Here is a 24,439-nt window from a genome sequence, read left to right as displayed (position 1 = left end):
TCGATACAGCGTGTCGATAGTCATGTCGACTAAGACTTTTTGCTCGATGGTACCCATGTAGAAGTTTGCAAACAGGACACCTAGGGGAGAATCCATGGCGACCCCATCCACTTACTTATACATGTGCCCATCCGGGCTCAAGAAGGGTGCCTCTTTAGTACAAGCTTGGAGTAGTTTCCTTAGAATATTCTCTGGTATGTCAAGAGGTATGTTTTGACATACCAGACGCGTTATGTGAAATGACGCGTTTGCAAAAACACTGCTGTATTCAGAAGTGCCTACGTATTACACGTGGAATGCCAGCAGAAAATCATTTGAACGACGCAAACGAGGAGAGCGAGTCGACGGACAACCTGGCATATTGAAATAAATTACGATAGGCAGACATCCACTGTGCATCCCAATCAAGATCACTGCTTCTTTCTTCGCATGCTGTTGGTAAATGTGCATGGATCAACGTCTTCCAGCAATTGAGATTTGTCAACGGCGTTACACATGCCACTTTCCGTAGTGCATGTCAAGCTCTGAATTAATTGGAGAACGACCGACAATAGGATGTATGCATTAATGACGCGTCTAACACGTCACATCCAAATCAAATTCGTACATTGTTTGCAATCATATTGACCACCGGGTCTCCTTCATCTCTAACGGAGTTATGGGAGAAATATAAATCGCACATGCTGAAAATATTGTCCGTCGAATACCCAAGGAAAATTCAAATGTGAACGTGGATTTCACAATAAAAATCGACAACGAAGCGTTGATAATGATTGATGATTTGTGCTTAGACATCGTGAACAAAGTCCTCAATCAATTGGAAATGCCATCACCGAATCGATCTGTTGCTGCTTCATTCGATGTAGAATTGCGTCTTGAACAAAGTTACAACACAGGTGATCTGTTGTCGTATATGCAATCAAATAGTCCTAATCTAACGCTTGAGAGAAAAGGTATTTACAATCAAATAGTTCAAACAGTCAATAACCAGCTTGGAGAAATCTACTTAGATGCTCCAGGAAGAACTGGTAAAACCTTCCTAATTAGATTGATTCTGTCAGCATTTCGATCCCAAAATGGCATAGCCTTAGCTTTTGCATCGTCCGGAATAGCTGCACCATTGCTACCAGGTGGAAGAACTGTTACCTCGGCTTTGAAAATGTCATTGAACATGCAATTCATTGAAACTCCCAAGTGCAACATTTCCAAAGCATTCGGCACACGAACTTAACAATATTATTCAGTCTAACATTCAAAGCGAGACAGGCACATACAAGTCCGTCGACACTGTTGAGGAAGCAGATTAAGCGGTTAATTTTCAAGCAGAATTTTTTATTTCACTCCATCTGCCAGGGATACCATCACACGTACACCAATCGGAAATCGGCGTGGCAATTATCATGTTGCGAAATATCAATAAGACAAAACTTTGCAACGCCAGGCGGCTTACAGTAAAAAACAGTAAAAAAAATTAATCAGCGACGTCGTAGACGCAACAATCTTGACAGGACCTTTTAAAGGTGAAGATGTCCTCATTGCTCACATTACTATGATTCCAACAGATATGCCATTTCAATTTAAGAGATTGTAATTTCCAATTTGTTTGGCGTTTGCAATCACCATCAACAAAGCTCAGGGCCAATCTTTAGAACTGTGCAGTTTATATCTGAACACGGATTACTTCTCACTTGGACAATTATATGTTGCGTGTTCTAGAGTCGGCAAACCAGACTATCTCTATATCACCACAGACAATGGACCAACAAAAAATATTGTATACCCACAAGCATTGTAAAATTAAACATATTAGAAACGTGCACTTTCTCTTTTCTTTCTTTCCCACTTACTCAGACTGAGCCACAGCAACGCATGGCGGGTTCTGCTAGTATATATATATTTTTAAAAATATATATATAAATATATATATATATATATATATATATATATATATATATATATATATATATACATATATATATATATATATAAATATATATATATATATATATATATATATATATATATATATATATATATATATATATATATATATATATATATATATATATATGCGAACAAGCCTGAATGGTCCCCAGGACAATATGCAACTGAAAACTCACACCCCAGAAGTGACTCGAACCCATACTCCCAGGAGCAACGCAACTGGTATGTACAAGACGCCTTAATCCACTTGACCATCACCATAGCCTCGGCTTGACCATAGCCTCGGCTATCACCTCATTATGTCCGGTCGTGATGGTCAAGTGGATTAAGGCGTCTTGTACATACCAGTTGCGTTGCTCCTGGGAGTATGGGTTCGAGTCACTTCTGGGGTGTGAGTTTTCAGTTGCATATTGTCCTGGGGACCATTCAGGCTTGTTCGCATTTGTGTTCCTCACGTGTGCCCCAAAGAATGAGGTGTTTTGGTAAAATGCTATGCCCAAGATTACTATCCAAGTGCCGGAGGTGGGGTGGTTCAAATAGCCTCGGCTATCACCTCATTATGTCCGGTCGTGATGGTCAAGTGGATTAAGGCGTCTTGTACATACCAGTTGCGTTGCTCCTGGGAGTATGGGTTCGAGTCACTTCTGGGGTGTGAGTTTTCAGTTGCATATTGTCCTGGGGACCATTCAGGCTTGTTCGCATTTGTGTTCCTCACGTGTGCCCCAAAGAATGAGGTGATTTGGTAAAATGCTATGCCCAAGATTACTATCCAAGTGCCGGCGGTGGGGTGGTTCAAATAGCCTCGGCTATCACCTCATTATGTCCGGTCGTGATGGTCAAGTGGATTAAGGCGTCTTGTACATACTAGTTGCGTTGCTCCTGGGAGTATGGGTTCGAGTCACTTCTGGGGTGTGAGTTTTCAGTTATATATATATATATATATATATATATATATATATATATATATATATATATATATATATATATATATATATATATATATATATATATATATATATATATATATATTTATATATATATATATATATATATATATATATGGTGCAATATGTACGTAATATGTACCCAGTCAATGGGAGTAAAATTAAATCAAATTTAATTTGATTAGAGATAGAACTCTTGAAGCTATTGATATGTGATTCTGTTTGCAGCCTCAGTGTAGTTGAAACATATCGTGAGAGCGAGTTTACTAATAAACACCGGCTTTCTGTTCATTAATAACAACTTTATGCAAACATATCATGTGGTCTAAGATAGTACATATCCTCGAGCACGGGTATGGCGCGCTCTTGTCCTTCACCAGACAGTATGGTAGACAAGAGAGCCTCTTCAGACTGAGAGAAAGCAGGACAAGAAGACACAGGTGGAAGCTGAAAACGCAAATGAGCCGAAGAGACGTAAGTACTCGTACCCTTTCCTGGTAGTTAAAAGGATACGAGAACTTTCTTATGTCCCTTCTGGAATGCTCTAGTAGAGAATTTGGTAGAAGCCACCTATATCAAAAGCTTTAAGGCCCGATTCGACAAAGACTTTAAAATTCAGAACAGTTAGGTTGCAACGCAACAGGTATAAGGCTGGTAAGCGGGGCATAAAGAGTTAGACCTCATCTCCCCGTAGACTCTAATAGGGAAATACTGTACCACCACGCTGGTTCAATCCTTACTCTGCTCGAGCAATTTTCTCCTTGATATATCACGCAATTGTGATTTCCTTGAATATTATTAACATTACCATTGTTAATGTTACTTGGTGCACAGACAATGAATCACAACAACGTGGCTGAAGATATGATGACCAAACGACGTACTAGAAGATGATGAGACGAAGACGTTTCGGTCCGTCGTGAACCTTATCACAGTCAACTTGATAATGGTCCACGACGGACCGAATGAATCGTCGTCGTCTCCTATCTGGTGTGTAGTTTGGTCATCACTACTTGGTGTACATTGTTCCTGGCAAAAACCTCAGTAATAATATATTGGGCTTCGGTTAAGAACTCATTTACAATAATTTGCTAGAGATTCATCGGTATTAAGTTGTTCTGTAGTTTACAGCTTTCTGTGAGTGTATAACACATGATGCTCCCCGTCAACAGACACACAGGTTGCACACAGAGCAATAGCTGGAGCGTTGAATGATGTGTTATCAACACAGGACCATCTCCACTGCTCTATTTTCATCCTCACCGCCGACGCCTCCTCCGATCCATCAACCATCGCTGTAAGCGTGGAAAACTTACATTTAAAAACTTGAATGATACCTTTTATACAATATTTTGCTAATGCTTACAAAGGCACCATTGAGTGAAAACATGGACGGAACGTACTTTATCTACGAAACTTTTTTTCTTGCAGTTATTAGAGCTGTTATGGATCCCAGTAGGTCTGGGCGTCTTCACAGCAACACAAGATGGCTCAGATAATAACGATACTCGCTGGCAGCTTCCACCCACACTTGTTCGTGCTCTTAACGTTAGTGTTTGGAACGTGTTGTGTAGATCACGACATTGATTTTGACTTGTAGTCGAGAGTAGATTTTTTTTTTACGTTAGAGATGACACGGGTAGCTCACATCATTACTGAGTCGGGTAGGTCACTCTCACATCACTACTGAGGCGGATAGATCACTCTCGCATCACTACTGAGGCGGGTAGGTCACTCTCACATCACTACTGAGGCGGATAGATCACTCTCGCATCACTACTGAGGCGGGTAGGTCACTCTCACATCACTACTGAGGCGGGTAAGTCACTCTCGCATCACTACTGAGGCGGGTAGGTCACTCTCACCTCACTACTGAGGCGGGTAGGTCACTCCCACATCACTACTGAGGTGGGTAGGTCACTCCCACATCTCTACTGAGGCGGAAAGGTCACTCTCACATCACTACTGAGGTGGGTAGGTCACTCCCACATCTCCACTGAGGCGGGTAGGTCACTCCCACATCTCTACTGAGGCGGGTATGTCACTCTCACATCACTACTGAGGCGGGTAGGTCACTCTCACATCATTACTGAGGGGGGTAGGTCACTCTCACATTGCTACTGAGGCGGGTAGGTCACTCTCACATCACTACTCAGGCGGGTAGGTCACTCTCACATCACTACTGAGGCGGGTAGGTCACTCTCACATCATTACTGAGGGGTGTAGGTCACTCTCACATTACTACTGAGGCGGGTAGGTCACTCTCACATCACTACTGAGGCGGGTAGGTCACTCTCACATCACTACTGAGGCGGGTAGGTCACTCTCACATCACTACTGAGGCGGGTAGGTCACTCTCACATCACTACTGAGGCGGGTAGGTCACTCTCACATCACTACTGAGGCGGGTAGGTCACTCTCACATCACTACTGAGGCGGGTAGGTCACTCTCACATCACTACTGAGGCGGGTAGGTCACTCTCACATAACGTCTACTATGTTGACGTCAACAGGTGCGGCAGGTGTCATGGTGCGTGACGGTGGTGGTGGTGAGCGACGACCTCGCCTTCCTCACCGCCTTCGCCCAGTGGTCCCTCAAGGGCCGCCTCCTGGTGTGGTCGACGAGGCTCCTGGTCGTCACCCGCCTCCCCCTCCATCACCTGCAGGTCCTCCATGGGTTGCTCTCCATGACCAACTCCATGCTGCTCAGTGTTCATGATGCGCCTGTCAGCTGCAGGTATCGTATCTCATAAAATACTGTGCAAGGAAAACATGCTGAGCTAATTCATTTTTTAGGCCATTTTATCGCAGGCTGCTAATATTTTCAGAAACGATGATAAATCTGTGAATTCGTGATGAACGTCGGTCTCTGTACAGGTACAGTGTGTACATCCAGCTGCCGTACAGTCCCAGAGGAGCCCAGGCGCTGAAGGTGGCCTCCTGGACGCCCCACCAAGGCCTCGCCCTCACCTCCAGCCTCCCGCTCTTCCCTGACAAGTTCTCCAGGTGAGTAGATAAAAAAAGGAAGAACCAAAATATAGTAAAAAGAGATACTATACATTTAAGCATATATGAGTGACAAGGAGATAATTACAACTCTGCATAATATAATTACTTTCATGGTCCATCTCTTTTATTTAGATTTTTTCTAGATGAATGTAATATTTATATTCATAACATCTATTAAAACGTTAAATCAATGCCTTAAAAAAAATTCAGTTGCATTTTAATTGAATGTATATTTGTTTAATCTTCTGCAATATAAAATATGAATTAGTAAAAATGAAGTTTTAACAGTAAGAAAAAAAACAGTCTGTATTAAAACTTATATAGCCCTAATATTTTGAGGACTGTTGTAGTGAAATTAGCCAAGTATTATGTGATTTTACGTTAGATTCCTTCAGCGACCGACTCTCAAGCTGGCGACGGAGACAAGTCCTTTGAACATAATAGTTGTCAAGAAGGAAGCAGAGGCCCGTGATGGAGTGATGGAGTTTGCAGGACCAGCGGCGGACCTAGTGTCCTACCTCGCGATGGCTCTCAACTTCTCGTAAGTTAATGTTTGTAGAATCTGCAAAAACCCTATATCACCCTTGGGACTTCAGCCTATGTGCTGGCGAGAGGTAATGATCGGATACATACCTTTCTGGTTTACTATATTGATGAACTGTACAGGAACGTATTTGGAACCTTCTAACACCGTAGACGGCGCAATAAAAACTTGCTCCCACAGTGGCCTCCTCAAAAGTAGGCTTCCAAAGAAGTTAATTAATTCCGTGGAACTTCCTACCATCTCTCAGGAACACACCAACACACGAGGGCGGGATTTCCCTGCCCTGCCAATGTAACCTTTGCTCTGGCCCTGAGTGGCACAGACGCATGACCCGAGCTCGCAAAAATAAAAAAATAAAAAAATAAATGTAGTTTGACAAAACCGAAAGCGTGGCACAGCGCTCACCCTCAAGAATACTTACTGTACAAAACTATAGATACAGCAGTATAAGTGAACTGAACTATGCAGGTAGTATCAAACACGAAATCCTTTACACTGAATAGTAAACCTTGTATGTGAACAGGTAGCAACAATTTCTAGTTAGTGGTTAGGAATGACAGAGAGAACCAAGGCCTGCTCTCGTCCACACCCGGTGGGTGCAAGTGTCTGCACCTAAGTATGGATGAACCCATCATAGGACGCCATGTGAGGGATCAAATGGCGATGATGTTAAACTGTTAAACTGACATAATCATCCAGGTGTGCGGTAAATTACCTGGAATAATTAAGTCCATAGAGACTGACAATGAAGCATTTGAACAACAAAAAGAAGATATTGACGATGAGTCTAGAGACTCAAACAGCTATGCAGGAGTCACGGGAAGGATGAACACGACAAGGAACACCCTTAAGAATTTGTATTGTCGTGTTCCATTAGGTTCATGGAACACATGGACCATGGAACACGACAAGCAGAAATAAGTCCTTCAGGGAGCACAGAAAAACAATTGCTTCAATGTTCAAATCCCTAATGGATCTAAACATAGAAACGTCGAATAAGCACCAGGAACAGTACCATCTTCAGGATAAATTACAAATTTAAAGGCCAACCAGTACTTGCAGCAAATGACCTGGAAGTAATATAATTAACGAAAAAGATATATAAATTCCAGGGTTAGTATTACCGATTATTCCAACTCGACAACAACGAGGAGGCAACAAAGATAATCTCTCCGGAGTACACATTGAATTACCCAATAAGTGCAGTGCAAAAATTATTGCACATCATCTCAGCCGTAAGATGCACAATAAAAAGGATCGTACACTGTACAATGAAAAGGTAAATACCATCACAAGTAGAGGTTGATCAGCGGGAAAGTTTCATATGAGAAGTATTCATCAGGAGACCTGATGAGCGACTCCTGTCGCGGAGCTGAATGTGAACCGGCCTAAGTCAAGCAAGGATTTGGATCCCCCACATCACCTCAAACCCGAAATCCTCATTTCAATGACCCCCAGCATACCTCTCAGCAGTGAAATGGTACACTCAAGGTTCTCTGCTTCAACAATCCTCCCACGCATCATTAGCTCTTAGCAAGTTTCGCTTCACAAAGATTGAAAAACACTGCATAACGACAGTGGAAATAGATTAAACAAACCGATAACAAAAAGTAATTTTCGAAAGAAGGCACCAAGCCGGGGAGACCATGGAGTATAAGCGATAACAAAGTACTTTCCTCACAATAACTGCTGGGTGCTACTGATAATTTTTATGAAAGATCCATCTCCTTGCTCTAGCTGCCTCGCATAGCAAATTACAATATGTTTTCTGTGGTGTTATCGTCACCCAATTGCTAATCATATTTTTCTGGATGCCTTCATCTAACACAAAGTTGATTATATAGTATCAAATCTGAGGGTCCCCCCCCCCCTCCCACCACTCCCTAGCCACAAATGAGAATAATTTTCTACGTGACATACTGCACTCATTCATGTATTGAAAACAATCAACCTTGTGTTCTAATTTACAAGAGATTGTGAATAACAGATTCAGGACTGGAACGTGGTGCCCTGAGTCATGCGGCAGAACTCGCGTCAGACCTGGACCTAGATTCACGAAGCTCCATGTATTTCTCCGTAAGTAGGTTTGCTACGAAGGTTCCTAAGTATGCCCTAAGAAGATGCTTAGGTGCAATTCACGTAGGTCCACTTAGGAAGATATTTGGGTTCTGGGTTTGATTCACCTGTGTGCCGAGGCCAGAAAGCCGCCGGTTTGTTAAAGGGCCCGCCAATTGTCTTAATGATATTTTTTAGCTGGAATTTGGCATTTACGGCTTCAGCGGGTAGGCGGTTCCATGGGTTTATAACCCTCTTGGTGGAAAAAATTTATTTATTTATATATATATATATATATACAAGAAGGTACATAGCATAACAATTACATTCTTGTAAAGCCACAAGTACGCGCAGCGTTTCGGGCAGGTCCTTAATCAAAAGAAAGTTTTATGTAGGTAAATACTTGCAAAATTTATAAAAATGATAAAAGTTACATAGCAAGAAAAAAAATAAAAGATAAGAGAAAATTGTAGATATATTAAAGCACATAGGTAGCTCAGATTGATTGCAATGACAGCTTGAATGATAGTTTAACAAATATTGATAGGCACAATACAGCATATGGCTAGCACATAAAATAAGACAGCAATGAACACAATGATAAAGTTGTTTGGATTAAGTACATAAAGATTGGGAGATTTGGTAACACTAGATACAGAGCAAATTTAAAGCTCAGTGTAGGAAACTACGAAGATGAAATTAGGTACTTTTTGTTTTTGTTTTTAAATGAGGCAAAGGTTTGACAGCTTTTCAATTCACTAGGAGGTGAAGTCCATAGACTAGGTTCCTTAATTTGCATAGAGTGTTTACACAGATTAAGTTTGACCCTGGGGATATCAAAGAGATATTTATTTCTGGTGTGGTGGTAATGGGTCCTATTACATCTGTTCAGAGAGAGTTTCAGAGCATGGTTTGTATTTAAGAACAGGGTTTTGTAAATGTAGTTGAGACAAGAGAATGTATGGAGGGAGTTAATATTTAGCAAGTTAAGGAATTTAAACAAGGGAGCTGAGTGTTGTCTGAAAGCAGAGTTTGTTATTATTCTGATAGCAGATTTTTGCTGGGTGATGATGGGCTTAAGGTGGTTTGCAGTGGTAGACTTCCATGCACAGATACTGTAATTAAGATAGGGATAGATTAGTGCATAATATAGGGAGAGGAGAGCAGAGTTAGGAACATAATATCTTATTTTGGAGAGTATACCAACTGTTTTAGAGATTTTCTTAGTTATGTGTTGAATGTGGGCGCTGAAGTTGAGTCTCTTCTCTAGGAATAGGCCAAGAAACTTTCCATAATTTTTATTACTGACGTTAATGTTGTCTATCTGTAGCTGAATTGCATTCGATGATTTGCTTCCAAATAAGATGTAGTAGGTCTTTTCTATGCTTAGTGTTAGTTTGTTAGTTGACATCCATAAGTGGACTTTTTAAATTAATTATTCACAACATTAACATGATTGAAAACAGGATTGAAAACATATGTTTTCAGTCCTACATGAGAGAACATACTCTCCAACATTATATCTGTGATTGCCCTGTTATCAGTGACTTCATACCAAATGGTATGAGGAACTTTGAGCTCTGTAATTACTTCATACACTCAGGAATTTTGGAAGATATTCTTGTGCTGCACACAGATTTTGCCAGTGGAGGCTAATAGATCAGCCTTAAGTATTTTGTTCTCTCCTGATTCTATGTATGACTGGCCATCCTGTGAGGTGAGGATGTTGGATGAGCTTGTAGCTGGTTTTTTATCTATACTGTGTGGTCCTTCATACAAAATAGGGAAGCAGCACATTGCAGTGTATACCTAAACATGTTAAAAAATACATTGTTTGAGAGGAGTCTTGTAGAAACTGGTAAGAGTAATTATAATATAATGTTTCCATGATTCAGTGCTAACCTCTTGTGAAAATCGTGAAGAGTTGTTTAGTCAGAGTTGATTCGTTTTTTGTACTGAGGCTGGTATTTTTTACCTTGATTCATTGTATGTCTAACCATCCTATGAGATGGGAGTATTAGATAAACTGATAGCTAGTTTTTTATCTATACTGTGTAATATTCCATATAGAATAGGGTATACACAGCACATTGCTGTGTATACCTAATCTTAATAAAAAAATAGTAATAAAGATTTGAAATTATAATTTACATTATTACAAGTACTGTATTATCCTTATTAAATCATGTTAATCATGGATCATTAAGATCTCATGTTGATATGTAATAGTCATATTTGTTTTGAACTGCTAATCCATGCTAATCATTTTTTAATCATTCATTAAATTGTGCATTATGTCTCAATTTTTCATTTCCTTGGATATACTGTACAGTACAAAAAGATAGGATAAAAATAAACCAGTAATATTTCTTTCATTTTATTGGTTTTTAAATAACCGCATCAATATTTTTACATCTGACAGGATTTGTTTTACCATTCAGGTGCATTATTTGTTAAAAAAAAATTGGTTTCTTGTTACACACAATGGTGCTACATAGTCTTCCGATCTTGGTGCCTTCTTTTAATACTTATTTACTGATTAATAAATAAATAATAATAAATGAATTTTATTCAGGAAAAGTACATACAGTTGATTTACAAACATAATGTTGGATTTATAGACAGAGCTAGTACATACAATACCTAAAGCTACTAATACTCATAGCATTTCGGGCAAGGTGTGGGGGAAAAACACTTAGACTAAAACTTAATAGTAATCGGGATTAGGTATATATTGTGTTGAAAGAAGGAATTAAAAAACAAAAAGGGGGGTAACATGGCACAAATCAGCAATTGTACACGTTGGTGAACAGCATTTTTAAAAAATAGCAAGACATGGGTCGACATTTAGGGGATAAGGTAGGTTACATGGAGTTTATTAGGTAGTACTTGGTTTTACTCTTAAACTGGTTGAGAGAGGTACAGCCTTTGACATGATTCGGGAGGTCATTCCACATTTTGGGTCCCTTGATTTGTAGAGCACTTCTAGTTTGGTTACACACAGCCAAATTGTGTAACAGGGTGAGGTCTTGGCCACAAATTTGTTCCATGCTAAATGTAGAGGAATCGGCTGAGTATTACTCAAATAAAATAAGCTGCCTCAGCTTATAAGGTAAATAAAATAAGCATTTCTCAAATAAGTAGCTGCCTCACCTCACCGCCTTTCTGCTACATAGCCTTCCCGGCATGGTGCCTTCTTTGATAATTACTTTTTCCACACCCAAGTTGTGTAACAGGAAGAGGTCTTGGACCCCTACTTCCCTCTCTCTTGTTTAATAGTCCATATAGTCATAATTATAGCTTTAAGTATTTAATGAATAAAGTTTTTGACATTTTTACCCTTCTCCTTACCTAACATCATTTGTGCAGCATATTTTTATTTTATGTCTCACCCAGATTTAATTTCAAAATAAAACCAAACTAAATAAATTAGAAATGGGTATGTATAGCTAAGGTACACCCTTACTACTAGGTGAACAGGAGTATTGGGTGATAGTAAATGATCCCATCAGGCAGGTCTCATCACCTCTCATATTTCATGTTCACCAGTGTTTATTTACTTAATAACTACTGGTATAATATCTTGCTATTATAAAACTAATTCTAATATCATATAAGACATATTTACTCAAAGTTTCAAGTAGAGAATGCATATATAACTAACACGAAGGACTCCTTTTTACGAGATTCTATAGCTATAATCTTTTGTTTATGTTCCAAAATCTTAAAATCGATCCCAGTGTTATGTAGTAGAGAAAAATTAAGTTATATCCAGTTTACGTAAAGCTACGAGTGGTCGACACCACACTTAGATGCCGGACCAAACTTATGAAGGTTTTTCGCATTAGTGTAGCTATCTGAATACCGACGTAGCCGCCACGAAGGCGCTAAGAAAGGAAACTTTCGTAGCTAAGATTAAAAACCTTCGTAAGTACCTTCGTGAATCTGGCCCCTGGTATCTTACCTCGCCACGGATTTCAACTTCTCATATGGTACAGTTCTGAGTCAAAGAAATTTAGTTCATTGATATTAAATGTTTAATGACATGTTAATGCGATCTGAACATTAGAAGTAGAAGTCGCGACGTGTCCCCTTTATTTCTCTCAGGATTAATTTAAACCTGCCATTAGGATGTTTACCTACATTTTATTTATAGTAAAACTTATGAATGTTAATGTATTGTTTCTAATGTCGTAGGTATTGTTTGTTTTCTAGTAGAAGTTGGTAACATAATACAAATAGAAAGATGGAAGCTGGTGGTACTTGAAGAACTCACTTTGTCAATGAAAGAGGATGTTTGTTTATATGTAAGTCCAAGAATGAAAGCGAAGGAAGTATGCCAAGGATGGATGCCAAGGAAGAAAGTCAAAGATAAAAGCCAAGGATGGAAGCTAAGGATGGAAGCCAAGAATGAAAGCCAAGGATGGAAGTCAAGGATGGACGCAAAGGATGGAAGCCCAGGAAGGAAGCCAAGGATGAAAGTCAAGGATGGAAGCTAAGGATGGAAGCCAAAGATGAAAGCAAAGGATGGAAGCCAAGGATAAAAGCCAAGGATGGAAGCAAAGGATGGAAGCTAAGGATGGAAGCCAAGGATGAAAGCCAAGGATGGAAGCCAAGGATGAAAGCCAAGGAAGGAAGTCAAGGATGGAAGCCAAGGAAAGAAGCCAAAGATGGAAGAAAAAGGATGGAAGCCAAGGATGGAAGCCAAGGATGGAAGCCAAGGAAGGAAGCCTAGGATGGAAGCCAAGGGTGAAAGCCAATGAAGGAAGCCAAGGATGGAAGCCATGGATAGAAGTCAAGAAAGGAAGCCAAGGATGAAAGCCATGGATGGAAGCCAAGGATGGAGGCCAAGTAAGGAAGTCAAAGATGGAAGCTAAGGAAGGAAGCTAAGGATGGAAGCCAAGGAAGGAAGCCAAGGAAAGAAGCCAAAGATGTAAGCCAAAGATGGAAGACAATGAAAGAAGCCAAAGATGGAAGGCAATGATGGAAGCCAAGGAAAAGGCCAAAGATGGAAGCCATGGATGGAAGCTAAGGACGGAAGCCAAGGATAGAAGACAGACATTTGGAGCGACCCTTATTAAAAATTTACTGGTTATTGTATGGGAAGTATCACAGAGGGACACTTCCCATGCGAGGAGTATGACACCCTGACTGGGTCGTATATGGCCTAACCACTTGGACTGGACAGTAGAGCGGCTGTCTCACTTCTATGCAGGTCGGCGTTCAATCCCAGACCCCTCCAAGTGGGTGGGCACCATTTCTTAACCCCATTACATCCCAAATCTTTATCCTGATCCCTTCCCAGTGTTATGTAATAGTATAGGCTTGGCGTTTCTTTCTAATAGTTTCCCTTCACTTCCCTTTGACTTCAGAGGAAGGACATTATCAGAGGGAACTCGAGGTCGGCTCCATTGACCCCTTAATAAAGTTAGCAGAAATAAAATGTCCTGTTCTGAGTCCAAAGAGTTTAAAAATAGACACGAGGGGGTGTGTGTGGGGGAGAAAATGGAAGGATTTTTATGGGGGAAGAGAAAGGTGTTGGGGTTGTCAGAGAGGGTGTTTTGCTTGGAGGGTGGAGGGGGGTGGACATGGATGTTGTTTGGGAGACAAAAAAGGAAGTCGAGGAGGGTTTCAGTGTGGGAGCAGACAAGTAAGGGGTGAGTGTGGGGGTAGACAAGCAAGGTGTGAGTGTGGGAGCAGACAAACAAGGTGTAAGTGTGGGGGACAGACAAGTAAGGTGTGAGTGTGGGGGCAGACAAGTAAGGTGTGAGTGTGGGGGACAGACAAGTAAGGTGTGAGTGTGGGAGCAGACAAACAAGGTGTAAGTGTGGGGGACAGACAAGTAAGGTGTGAGTGTGGGAGCAGACAAACAAGGTGTGAGTGTGGGGGCAGACAAGTAAGGTGTGAGTGTGGGGGCAGACAAGCAAGGTGTGAGTGTGGGAGCAGACAAACAAGGTGTAAGTGTGGGGGACAGACAAGTAAGGTGTGAGTGTGGGGGCAGACAAGTAAGGTGTGAGTGTGGGAGCAGACAAACAAGGTGTAAGTGTGGGGGACAGACAAGTAAGGTGTGAGTGTGGGAGCAGACAAGTAAGGTGTGAGTGTGGGAGCAGACAAGTAAGGTGTGAGTGTGGGAGCAGACAAGTAAGGTGTGAGTGTGGGAGCAGACAAGTAAGGTGTGAGTGTGGGAGCAGACAAGTAAGGTGGGGGGCGTGTGGGGATACGAGTAGGGTATGAAAATGTTTACAGTGATGAAACCAGTGAATACAGTAGATAATTACTGTGATGGGGAGACTGGGAGGGTTTGTGTGGGGAGGAGGGTCATCATGAGGAGGTGGGTTATGGGGAGTAGGTCATGAGTAGTGGGTCATGGTGAGGGGCTAAGTTAGAGAGGGAAACATGAGAGGGTGTGTAGAAGAGCCCTGCCCACTGGCCTGTCCCTGTACCTGTCAGTCAGGTATCATATCCAGTTATTACTATTATTCATTCATTTATCTGTACTTCAGATACATATACCTGAGACCTGCTGATAGGTCTTGGGGCATAAAGCGTGCCGATGGTTCCTGGTCAGGTATGGTGGGGATGGTCACCAGACAAGTAAGTGTATGCTCTATGGGCACAGACTCTCATCAGAATAACAAAATATTTAAAAATCAATCAATTAAATTGCAGATTTAAAAAACTTGAAGACAAAATAATTATTCATCCTCATTTGGGAAGAGTTTAAAGCCTAATTAATTAAAAGTAAAGCACCTCTGACTTGCCTCAGTCTGCTGTGATGAGAATCTGATAGTTTTGCCTCTGCTATTATAGATGTCAAGTACGATATTGTCTTCTAGAATACCAAACAAGCACCTTTAGTCTTATATTCTACATGAACGATCATATCATCATTTTTCAATTGATTATTACATGCCAATATTTTCCATCACACAGGAAGTAGACATAGCAGTCGGCCCCTTCGGTGTTAGTGAAACGCGCGCTGCGGTAGTGGACTTCACTGAACCATTCTTAACTGACTCCTGGAGGATGCTGGGAGCCCGAGGCCGGCCGGAGGTTGACCCGTGGGGCTTCCTGTTCCCTCTGGAGCCGGTGGTGTGGACGGCCATCCTGGCGGCGCTGCTGGTGCTGCCTCTGACGGCCTTCCTCATGTCTTCATGCTTCTTACTCAATACATTCGGTCAAGAGAAAATGCTTCCACCAACATCCTCTTATCTCCGTATATTATTGAACCAGAGTAAGCCAGATTCAATGCTTTTGAATATTATATTAGGCACAAGGTGGTAATACCCGAAAAAGTAAGATTAATAATTCTAACACGAATCTTCTCACTATTGCTTACGTTTATCTTCACTGTCGGGGGTAATTGAAAGATTAATTCTCCAAAATTCAATCTTTATTTCTGAACTGACGCCTGATCGTGTTTCGTAAAGCTTATTACATTTTCAATGACTTAGTTTACATATAAAAATTCATCATACTTATACTCGCTTTGGGTGAGGTGATATGGCACAACAATTTTGGGTAAGGTGACAAACATAAGACAGAACACGAAACAATGGGTATGGAAACAGAAGGACGGAAGTAACTGCAGAAGGCAGTAACTTCCTTCTACAGTTACTTCCATTCTTATGTTGAAAGTAACTTAAAACATCAAAAGTCAACACCAGCAATCAACAGCCAATTAACACATAACTATATTCTACCAACTTCAAGACCCCGATCCAACATAGGAGCAGCAAGAGAAAATATGGACCAATAGGCCTTCTGCAGTTACATTCATTCTTATGTTTTCATACCCAATTAATACCTACCTCACCCAAAACATTTGTGTCATATCACATCACTCAAAACGAATATAATAATGATGTCTGTAAGGTGTAAACAAGTCTATGAGAATGTAAGAGGCATTTACGAAACGCTTTTAGGCGTCAGATCAAAATTAAAAATGTAAAAAATGAGTTTTGGAGAGTTAAATTTTCAATTACCCTCGACAGTGAAGAAAAACGTAAGAAATAATGAGAAGATTCGTGTTAGAATTATTAATCTTGCCAATTAATTATTGGCAAGATTATTAATCAATATATATATATATATATATATATATATATATATATATATATATATATATATATATATATATATATATATATATATATATATATATATATATATATATATATACATATATATATATTTTTAATAAAGGAAGGGAGTACCACCTCTAGCTGGAAGAAGGGGGACCCAAAGCCTTGGAGGAAACCACGCATAAGGCATTAGAGGGAATGTTTAGATCCCCTCCAATACAGTTTCTGTGTGCTTTTCTCCTACCACCCCCTTCCTTTTTTATTTTTTGTGCTTTCTTATGTATTTGATTGTTACAAGATATACATGGGTTGATACAAAAATAATAATACAAAAAGATGCTTAAAGGTTATGGATCTCTTGAAAAACACGACAATCGGAAACATTGATGAATGTCACAGACGGGTTCGATCATTGTTGCAAGTCAAATACTTCTTCGAATTCCTCTGAAGTTGGGCTAGTGCCCAAGACGCAACAGGCATTTCCCCTCTGAATAGCAACACTGAGGCGCTGGATATATATATATATATATATATATATATATATATATATATATATATATATATATATATATATATATATATATATATATATTTATATATATATGTGTATATATAGACATATGTCGTACCTAATAGCCAGAACGCACTTCTCAGCCTACTATGCAAGGCCCGATTTTGCCGAATAAGCCAAGTTTTATTGAATTAATATATTTTCTCTATTTCTTTTCTTATGAAATGATAAAGCTACCCATTTCATTATGTATGAGGTCAATTTTTTTTTTATTGGAGTTAAAATTAACGTAGATATATGACCGAACCTAACCAACCCTACCTAACCTAACCTAACCTATCTTTATAGGTTAGGTTAGGTTAGGTAGCGGAAAAAGTTAGGTTAGGTTAGGTTAGGTTGGTTAGGTAGTCGACAAAACATTAATTCATGAAAACTTGGCTTATTAGGCAAATCGGGCCTTGCATAGTAGGCTGAGAAGTGCGTTCTGGCAACTAGGTACGACATACATATATATATATATATGTTATACCTAGTAGCCAGAACGTCGTACTCGGCCTGCTATGCAAGGCCCGATTTGCCTAATAAGCAAAGTTTTCCTGAATTAATATATTTTCTCAAAAGTTTTTCTTATGAAATGATAAAGCTACCCATTTCATTATGTATGAGGTCAATTTTTTTTTATTGGAGTTAAAATTAATGTAGATATATGACCGAACCTAACCAACCCTACCTAACCTAACCTAATCAACCCTACCTAACCTAACCTAACCTATGTTTATAGGTTTAGGTTAAGTTAGGTAGCTGAAAAAGTTAGGTTAGTTTAGGTTAGGTAGGTTAGGTAGTCGAAAAACAATTAATTCATGAAAACTTGGCTAGGTTAGGTAGCCGAAAAAATTAGGTTAGGCTGGTTAGGTAGGTTAGGTAGTCGAAAAACAATTAATTCATGAAAACTTGGCTTATTAGGAAAATCGGGCATTGCATAGTAGGTATATATATATATATATATATAAATATATATATATATATATATATATATATATATATATATATATATATATATATATATATATATATATATATATATATATAGGGGGGTACCACCACTGGTGCATTTATAGGGACCCACAGCCTCAGAGAAGGGAACACAGAGCACTCAGGGAAAAACTTGACATTTAACTCTGAATACGAAAGAGTGTTCACTTCTCCTACCACCCCCTTTTTTTTTTTTTTTTTTATTTATTATGATGTACACTTTATTATGCAAGGTTATACAGTTACATATCTGATTTTATACAAAAAATAAACATTAAGAGGACACAAGAAAAAGTTCGCTTCCTAGAGGCTGTAGATTTCCTCGAACTCCTCCGACGCCGGGCAGGAACCGAGGATGCAGCGGGCATTTCCCCTCTGGATCGCGACACTGAGGCGCTGAAAGAGAAAACTTGCTGCTCTAGGGTCTCTTGTGGTGTCAATGAGCTTGGAACCAAGATCCTTAAGAAACCTTCTTGCACTCTCACCCCATGGGCCTAGGGTCTCAGACCCTATTGGAACGAAATTGTACCTTTGATCTAATTGCCTGTACTTGACTGACTTTTGTTTTTCTCTGTGTGTCGCTGCGGCTCCCGCCGTGCCGGCAGAGAGGGTGATGTATGTCGTTGCCAGGGTGGATACGCAAGTATAGTCCCATGCTAACTGCCTGCCACCCTTCCACGGACGCAGTGTGATTCCGTCTGGTCGGCCGGCAAAGCTAACAGAGTCACGGTTCAGTAGGTTGCGGGGCTCTCTCTCCGCTGGACACTGAGCAGAGGCAAGGCTTCTTTTAATGATATCGTTGACTTCGTCGTGTCTAGTGTGCCAACCACCCGATTTTCCACAGTGCAGGCCATGCAATCCATATTCGTCAGCATCTGCCTCGCCGCAAATACACCTGTGAACAGTGTGGATAGGGGCAGCTAGGCAGAGAGCGACTGCAATACGGAGCTCCTGCGGATCAAGACGTGTGCCTGTCGCAGACATAGGGACTGCCAGAAGGAAGTCCCCTGCATGGGGAGCCTGCACAGCTGTGAGGCGTGCACGATCACTGGGGGTTGTTGCTGCCTCCAGCAAAGCTGTGGCTTCTTTGTCTACAATGGGGCTGTCCCAACTGGATTGTTTCTTGGCTTTCGGCATGGCTGGTCTGAGTGCTGGGTCTGTCATGGCACCCCATTTCGTGTCGCATTCCGTGTAGTGGGGGTCCTGTATCCCCGCTACATCACTCAGGGTGTCAGGTAGAATTTCCTTAACCAGGTCATCTGATGCTGAGGAGGAAGACAGGAAGGCTGGGACAGCAATTTGGGTGGCGGTGCGGACACCCAAGCCACCGAGCCTGACAGGAAGAGTGGCTTGTTTCCACTGGCATTCGTTGAGGGAGAGGTTAACAACTTTTTCCAGCATGGTCTTCAGTAGGAGGTCATACTCGTCAAGCTTTGGGTTGTTGTAAGATGGGGCGCACCTCAGAAAGTAGGTTAGCCTCGGAAGGGAAAGGCATTTGGTGAGGAGATAAAAAGCATCGTGGGCATCGATGTCACCTATTCTGTCTTCCATCCTCCTAAGGTCTGCGATTTTCTTGTCGAGGATCTCCTCAATGGCGTTAGACCCGAGGGGAGCTCCAAGGAGGGTGCTGTTCTCGGCCCTAATGACATGGGCTCCAGGCAAGGCAGACCTTATTCTAGCTACGATGTCTGGGTTGGAGGAGACTACTTCACACTTGGAAGGGTTCAGGACGAGACCCAGGCTTACTTCTTGCTCCCTTATTTTCCTGATATCTGACAAGAGGTGGTCTACGGTGCCAGCTATAGTGCCATCATCCAAAAACCAGATGTTGAACTCGCTGGACAAGCTTTCGGTGATTTCTTTTAAGACTAAGCAGAAAAGAAGGGGAGCAAGAGGATCACCTTGCTGAACACCTTCACATGATCTGATTTCATGTTCACCAAAGAGCAGTTTTGACTCGCCACTGTAGCACGATAGTATGAACGGGTAGAGGGGCCGGAAATGGCGATGTACGGCACAAAGTACTGCATCTCTTCTTACCATGTTGAAGGCATTCTTAAAGTCCAGTTTGAGCAGGGCCTTTTCATCAGAAATGTTTGTGATGTATGCTCGTGCTGCATGGGCAGCCGCTTCACAGCCTTGGGGGATTCTAAATCCTAGCTGGATTGGTTTCAGCAATTCAGCCGCTTGCTGGCTGACAACCCTCGTAGCAGCCTTGGCAATCAGGCGTCGGAGAGTGTTGCCAACAGCGATTGGCCTGATTCCTTCGTCCTTCTTTTTGAGAGCACAGAGGGAGGCACCAAAAAAGAGAGGCCTGATGACCTCAGGTATCTCACCAGCCAGACACATGTTGACGAACCTTGTGAGTTCCATAAGAAGATCTTGTGCAGCATCACCAACCGCAGGATTTAACATTTGCTTGATATGTTGAGGTTTTAACCCTGTAAAGCCGCCTGCTGACCCAGGTGGAAAAGAAAGGGCTGCTTTGTAGACCTCAGATTCACCAACGGTTAATGGGTCTGAAATGGTGTCTGCTGATGGCGTAACGATGTTGTCGCCTTGAGGGGCTCTGGGTGGGTGCTTGCTTTGCAGGGCCCGTGCTGTGGCTGAGTTTCGAGGAGCAATTTTCTCGTCACTGGTGAGGACTCTAATAGCACTTGCGGTATTTCACTCTTCAATTTTCTTGGTGATTTGTGCTCTGATTTTGTACGTTTCCGGTATGTTGTTGTTACCATTTCTGCGGTGGGTGTGTTTTGCTCGTAGAGGCAGGCGAACTAGGTTGTCCCCCCTTGGGTATTCATTTATCGCCCTCAGGACCGAGGAAGCAAGTGATTTGTCCCTCCTTGGAGGGACGTTGAGGCATACATTGCCAAACAGAAGGACATTATGCCACGCTTGAATGTTTTCCGGTGCATCATTGACCCTTTTCAGAAGATTACAAAGTTTGGCTGCTGCATTTGGGCGGGCTGCTTTTGGGATGTGTGGTAATGTTCTAGCAGACGTCGCTATGATCGCTTGGGTGAGGTTCTCAGATGAGATTAGGTTAATGGGAGTCTCTTCCCTAACTGTTAATGGCAGCTGGCCATTGCTTCCCTTCGGAAGCTGGTGGGAACCACTGCATCTTTCGTCGTTGAAGGTGTGAAAGCGGATAACACCACCGGTGGAGTTTATGGCGGTGTTTTTGTTGCATACTCGGCAAAAACCTCTTTTAGGAGCAGTTGTTGGCACCTCAAGGCTTGTGGAGTCCTGCCTGACCGCTGGGACCCCTTCCATTTCAACTCGGTTGGCAGAGTTAAACTGTGCATTATTCTATAGAGGGGAGCAAACACACTGGGTCATGGCCAAGCAACTGGGTGTGGAGCCAGCAACTGGGTGTGGAGGCATCAACTGGGTGTGGAGCCAGCAACTGGGTGTGGAGGCATCAACTGGGTGTGGAGGCATCAGCTGGGTGTGGCGGCATCAGCTGGGTGTGGAGGCCGCGGCCGGGTGTGGAGGCCGCGGCTGGGTGTGGAGGCCGGTGGGGCGAGGGTCAGCTCAGGTAGTGAGGTGCGGGGGGGGGATGGGGTCGGTTTGGGGGGGGGAGGCGTGGTATCGAGTGGGCTATACACATGACACACAATATACATTCATATATATGTACACCAGGGTATGTATGACACTGAGAATATGGGGTTGGCACTTTGTTATATGTATGACACTTTGTGGTGTGTATGGCACTGAGTATAGGAGTTGGCACTTTGAGATGTATATTTCACTATGGCACTATATATACATGGTATTCACTTTGTATGTCGGGGCCGCAAAGTATACACCAAACAGACAGAAATTGTTCATTATCATTCACTGAGCCCACGAGGGAGGTGGTGGGGTGGTGTGGTGGTGAGGGCAGTTTGAAATGCGGCCACTACCAGCCTCCTCCGCCTGACCGGTGAGCGGGTGTTCCTAGTGACGCCTTACTCTAAGGTTCACTTTCCCTCATGCGCCTCCCTCCGCCCCCGCCCTTCCCCATCCCGCCCCGGCCGTTAAGGTGGTAGGCCTCCCTCACTGGCACTGTTGCTGGTGTGTTCAAGCTTGACAAACAGGAGAAAATTGTAAAATACCGTTGACTGGGACGATGGAGGGACTTCAAACGCTGAAGATGTCTTCTAATGATGTTCACATATGTCCTGACCAACGCCCCACCTGCTTGACCTCACTGTTTTGTGATAAAGTATGAAGGTAGCCCGGAGCTCCACGGTGCGTCCGGTCTCCACGATACCCCGAGGAGGTATACCTCCTCCTGCCCCTAGGAGGTATATATACCCCTATATATATATATATATATATATATATATATATATATATATATATATATATATATATATATATATAAATATATATATATATATATATATATATATATATATATATATATATATATATATATATATATATATATATATATATATGTCGTACCTAGTAGCCAGAACTCACTTCTCAGCCTACTATGCAAGGCCCGATTTTCCTAAAAACCAAGTTTTCCTGAATTAATATATTTTCTCTATTTTTTTTCTTATGAAATGATAAAGCTACCCATTTCATTGTGTATGAAGTCAATTTTTTTTATTGGAGTTAAAATTAACGTAGATATATGACCGAACCTAACCAACCCTACCTAACCTAAACTAACCTATCTTAATAGGTTAGGTTAGGTTAGGTGGCCGAAAAAGTTAGGTTAGGTTAGGTTAGGTAGGTTAGGTAGTCGAAAAACAATTAACTCATGAAAACTTAGCTTATTAGGCAAATCGGGCCTTGAATAGTAGGCAGAGAAGTGCGTTCTGGCTACTAGGTACGACATATATATATATATATATATATATATATATATATATATGTCGTACCTAGTAGCCAGAACACACTTCTCAGCCTACTATGCAAGGCCCGATTTGCCTAATAAGCCAAGTTTTCCTGAATTAACATATTTTCTCTAATTTTTTTCTTATGAAATGATAAAGCTACCCATTTCATTATGTATGAGGTCAATTGTTTTTTATTGGAGTTAAAATTAACGTAGATATATGACCGAACCTAACCAACCCTACCTAACCTAACCTAACCTATCTTTACAGGTTAGGTTAGGTTAGGTAGCCGAAAAAGTTAGGTTAGGTTAGGTTAGGTAGGTTAGGTAGTCGAAAAACAATTAATTCATGAAAACTTGGCTTATTAGGCAAATTGGGCCTTGCATAGTAGGCTGAGAAGTGCGTTCTGGCTACTAGGTACGACATATATATATATATATATATATATATATATATATATATATATATATATATATATATATATATATATATATATATATATATATATATATATGTATGTAGTACCTATTAGCCAGAACGCACTTCTCGGCCTACTATGCAAGGCCCGATTTGCCTAATAAGCCTAGTTTCCCAGAATTAATATATTTTCTCTATTTTTTTTCTTATGAAATTATAAAGCTACCCATTTCATTATGTATGAGGTCAATTTTTTTTTATTGGAGTTAAAATTAACGTAGATATATGACTGAACCTAACCAACCCTACCTAACCTATCTTTATAGGTTAGGTTAGGTTAGGTAGCAGAAAACGTTATGTTAGGTTAGGTAGGTTAGGTGTCGCGATCCAGAGGGGAAATGCTCGCTGAATCCTCGGTTCCTGCCCGGCGTGGAAGGAGCTCGAGGAAATCTACAGCCTCTAGGAAGCGAACTTTTTTTGTGTCCTCTTAATGTTCATTTTTTGTATAAAATCAGAAATAAAACTATATAACCTTGCATAATAAAGTGTATACCATAAAAAAGGGGGGTGGTAGGAGAAGCGAACACTCTTACGTATTCACAGTTAAATGGCAAGTTTTTCCCTGAAAGCTCTGTGTTCCCTTCTCTGAGGCTGTGGGTCCCTATAATTGCACCAGAGGTGGTACCCCCTATATATATATATATATATATATATATATATATATATATATATATATATATATATATATATATATATATATATATATATATATATATATATATGTCGTACCTAGTAGCCAGAACGCACTTTTCAGCCTACTATGCTAGGCCCGATTTGCCTATTAAGCCAAGTTTTCCTGAATTAATATATTTTCTCTAATTTTTTTGTTATGAAATGATAAAGCTACCCATTTCATTATATATGAGGTCAATTATTTTTTATTGGAGTTAAAATTAACGTAGATATATGACCGAACCTAACCAACCCTACCTAACCTAACCTAACCTATCTTTATAATTTAGGTTAGGTTAGGTAGCCGAAAAAGTTAGGTTAGGTTAGGT

At 41.0% G+C, this 24,439-nt stretch overlaps 1 protein-coding gene across 1 annotated transcript in view; it reads left to right on the top strand.

Annotated features, from left to right (window-relative positions):
• Positions 1 to 769: 769 nt before the first annotated feature.
• Positions 770 to 24,439, top strand: part of LOC123749412 (probable glutamate receptor) — a 79,350-nt gene continuing 55,680 nt past the window's right edge. The window contains exons 1-8 of the mRNA XM_069335570.1: positions 770 to 1,028; positions 4,061 to 4,185; positions 4,320 to 4,436; positions 5,402 to 5,625; positions 5,766 to 5,894; positions 6,283 to 6,438; positions 15,000 to 15,090; positions 15,430 to 15,730. Coding sequence (XP_069191671.1) covers positions 770 to 1,028; positions 4,061 to 4,185; positions 4,320 to 4,436; positions 5,402 to 5,625; positions 5,766 to 5,894; positions 6,283 to 6,438; positions 15,000 to 15,090; positions 15,430 to 15,730 — 1,402 coding nt within the window. The remainder of the gene's footprint in view (positions 1,029 to 4,060; positions 4,186 to 4,319; positions 4,437 to 5,401; positions 5,626 to 5,765; positions 5,895 to 6,282; positions 6,439 to 14,999; positions 15,091 to 15,429; positions 15,731 to 24,439) is intronic.

Source organism: Procambarus clarkii, chromosome 4 (assembly GCF_040958095.1).
Source record: "Procambarus clarkii isolate CNS0578487 chromosome 4, FALCON_Pclarkii_2.0, whole genome shotgun sequence".
Taxonomy (NCBI): Eukaryota; Metazoa; Arthropoda; class Malacostraca; order Decapoda; family Cambaridae; genus Procambarus; species Procambarus clarkii.
Note: the sequence above shows the minus strand (reverse complement) of the source record. Positions and strands in the feature narration are given on the sequence as shown.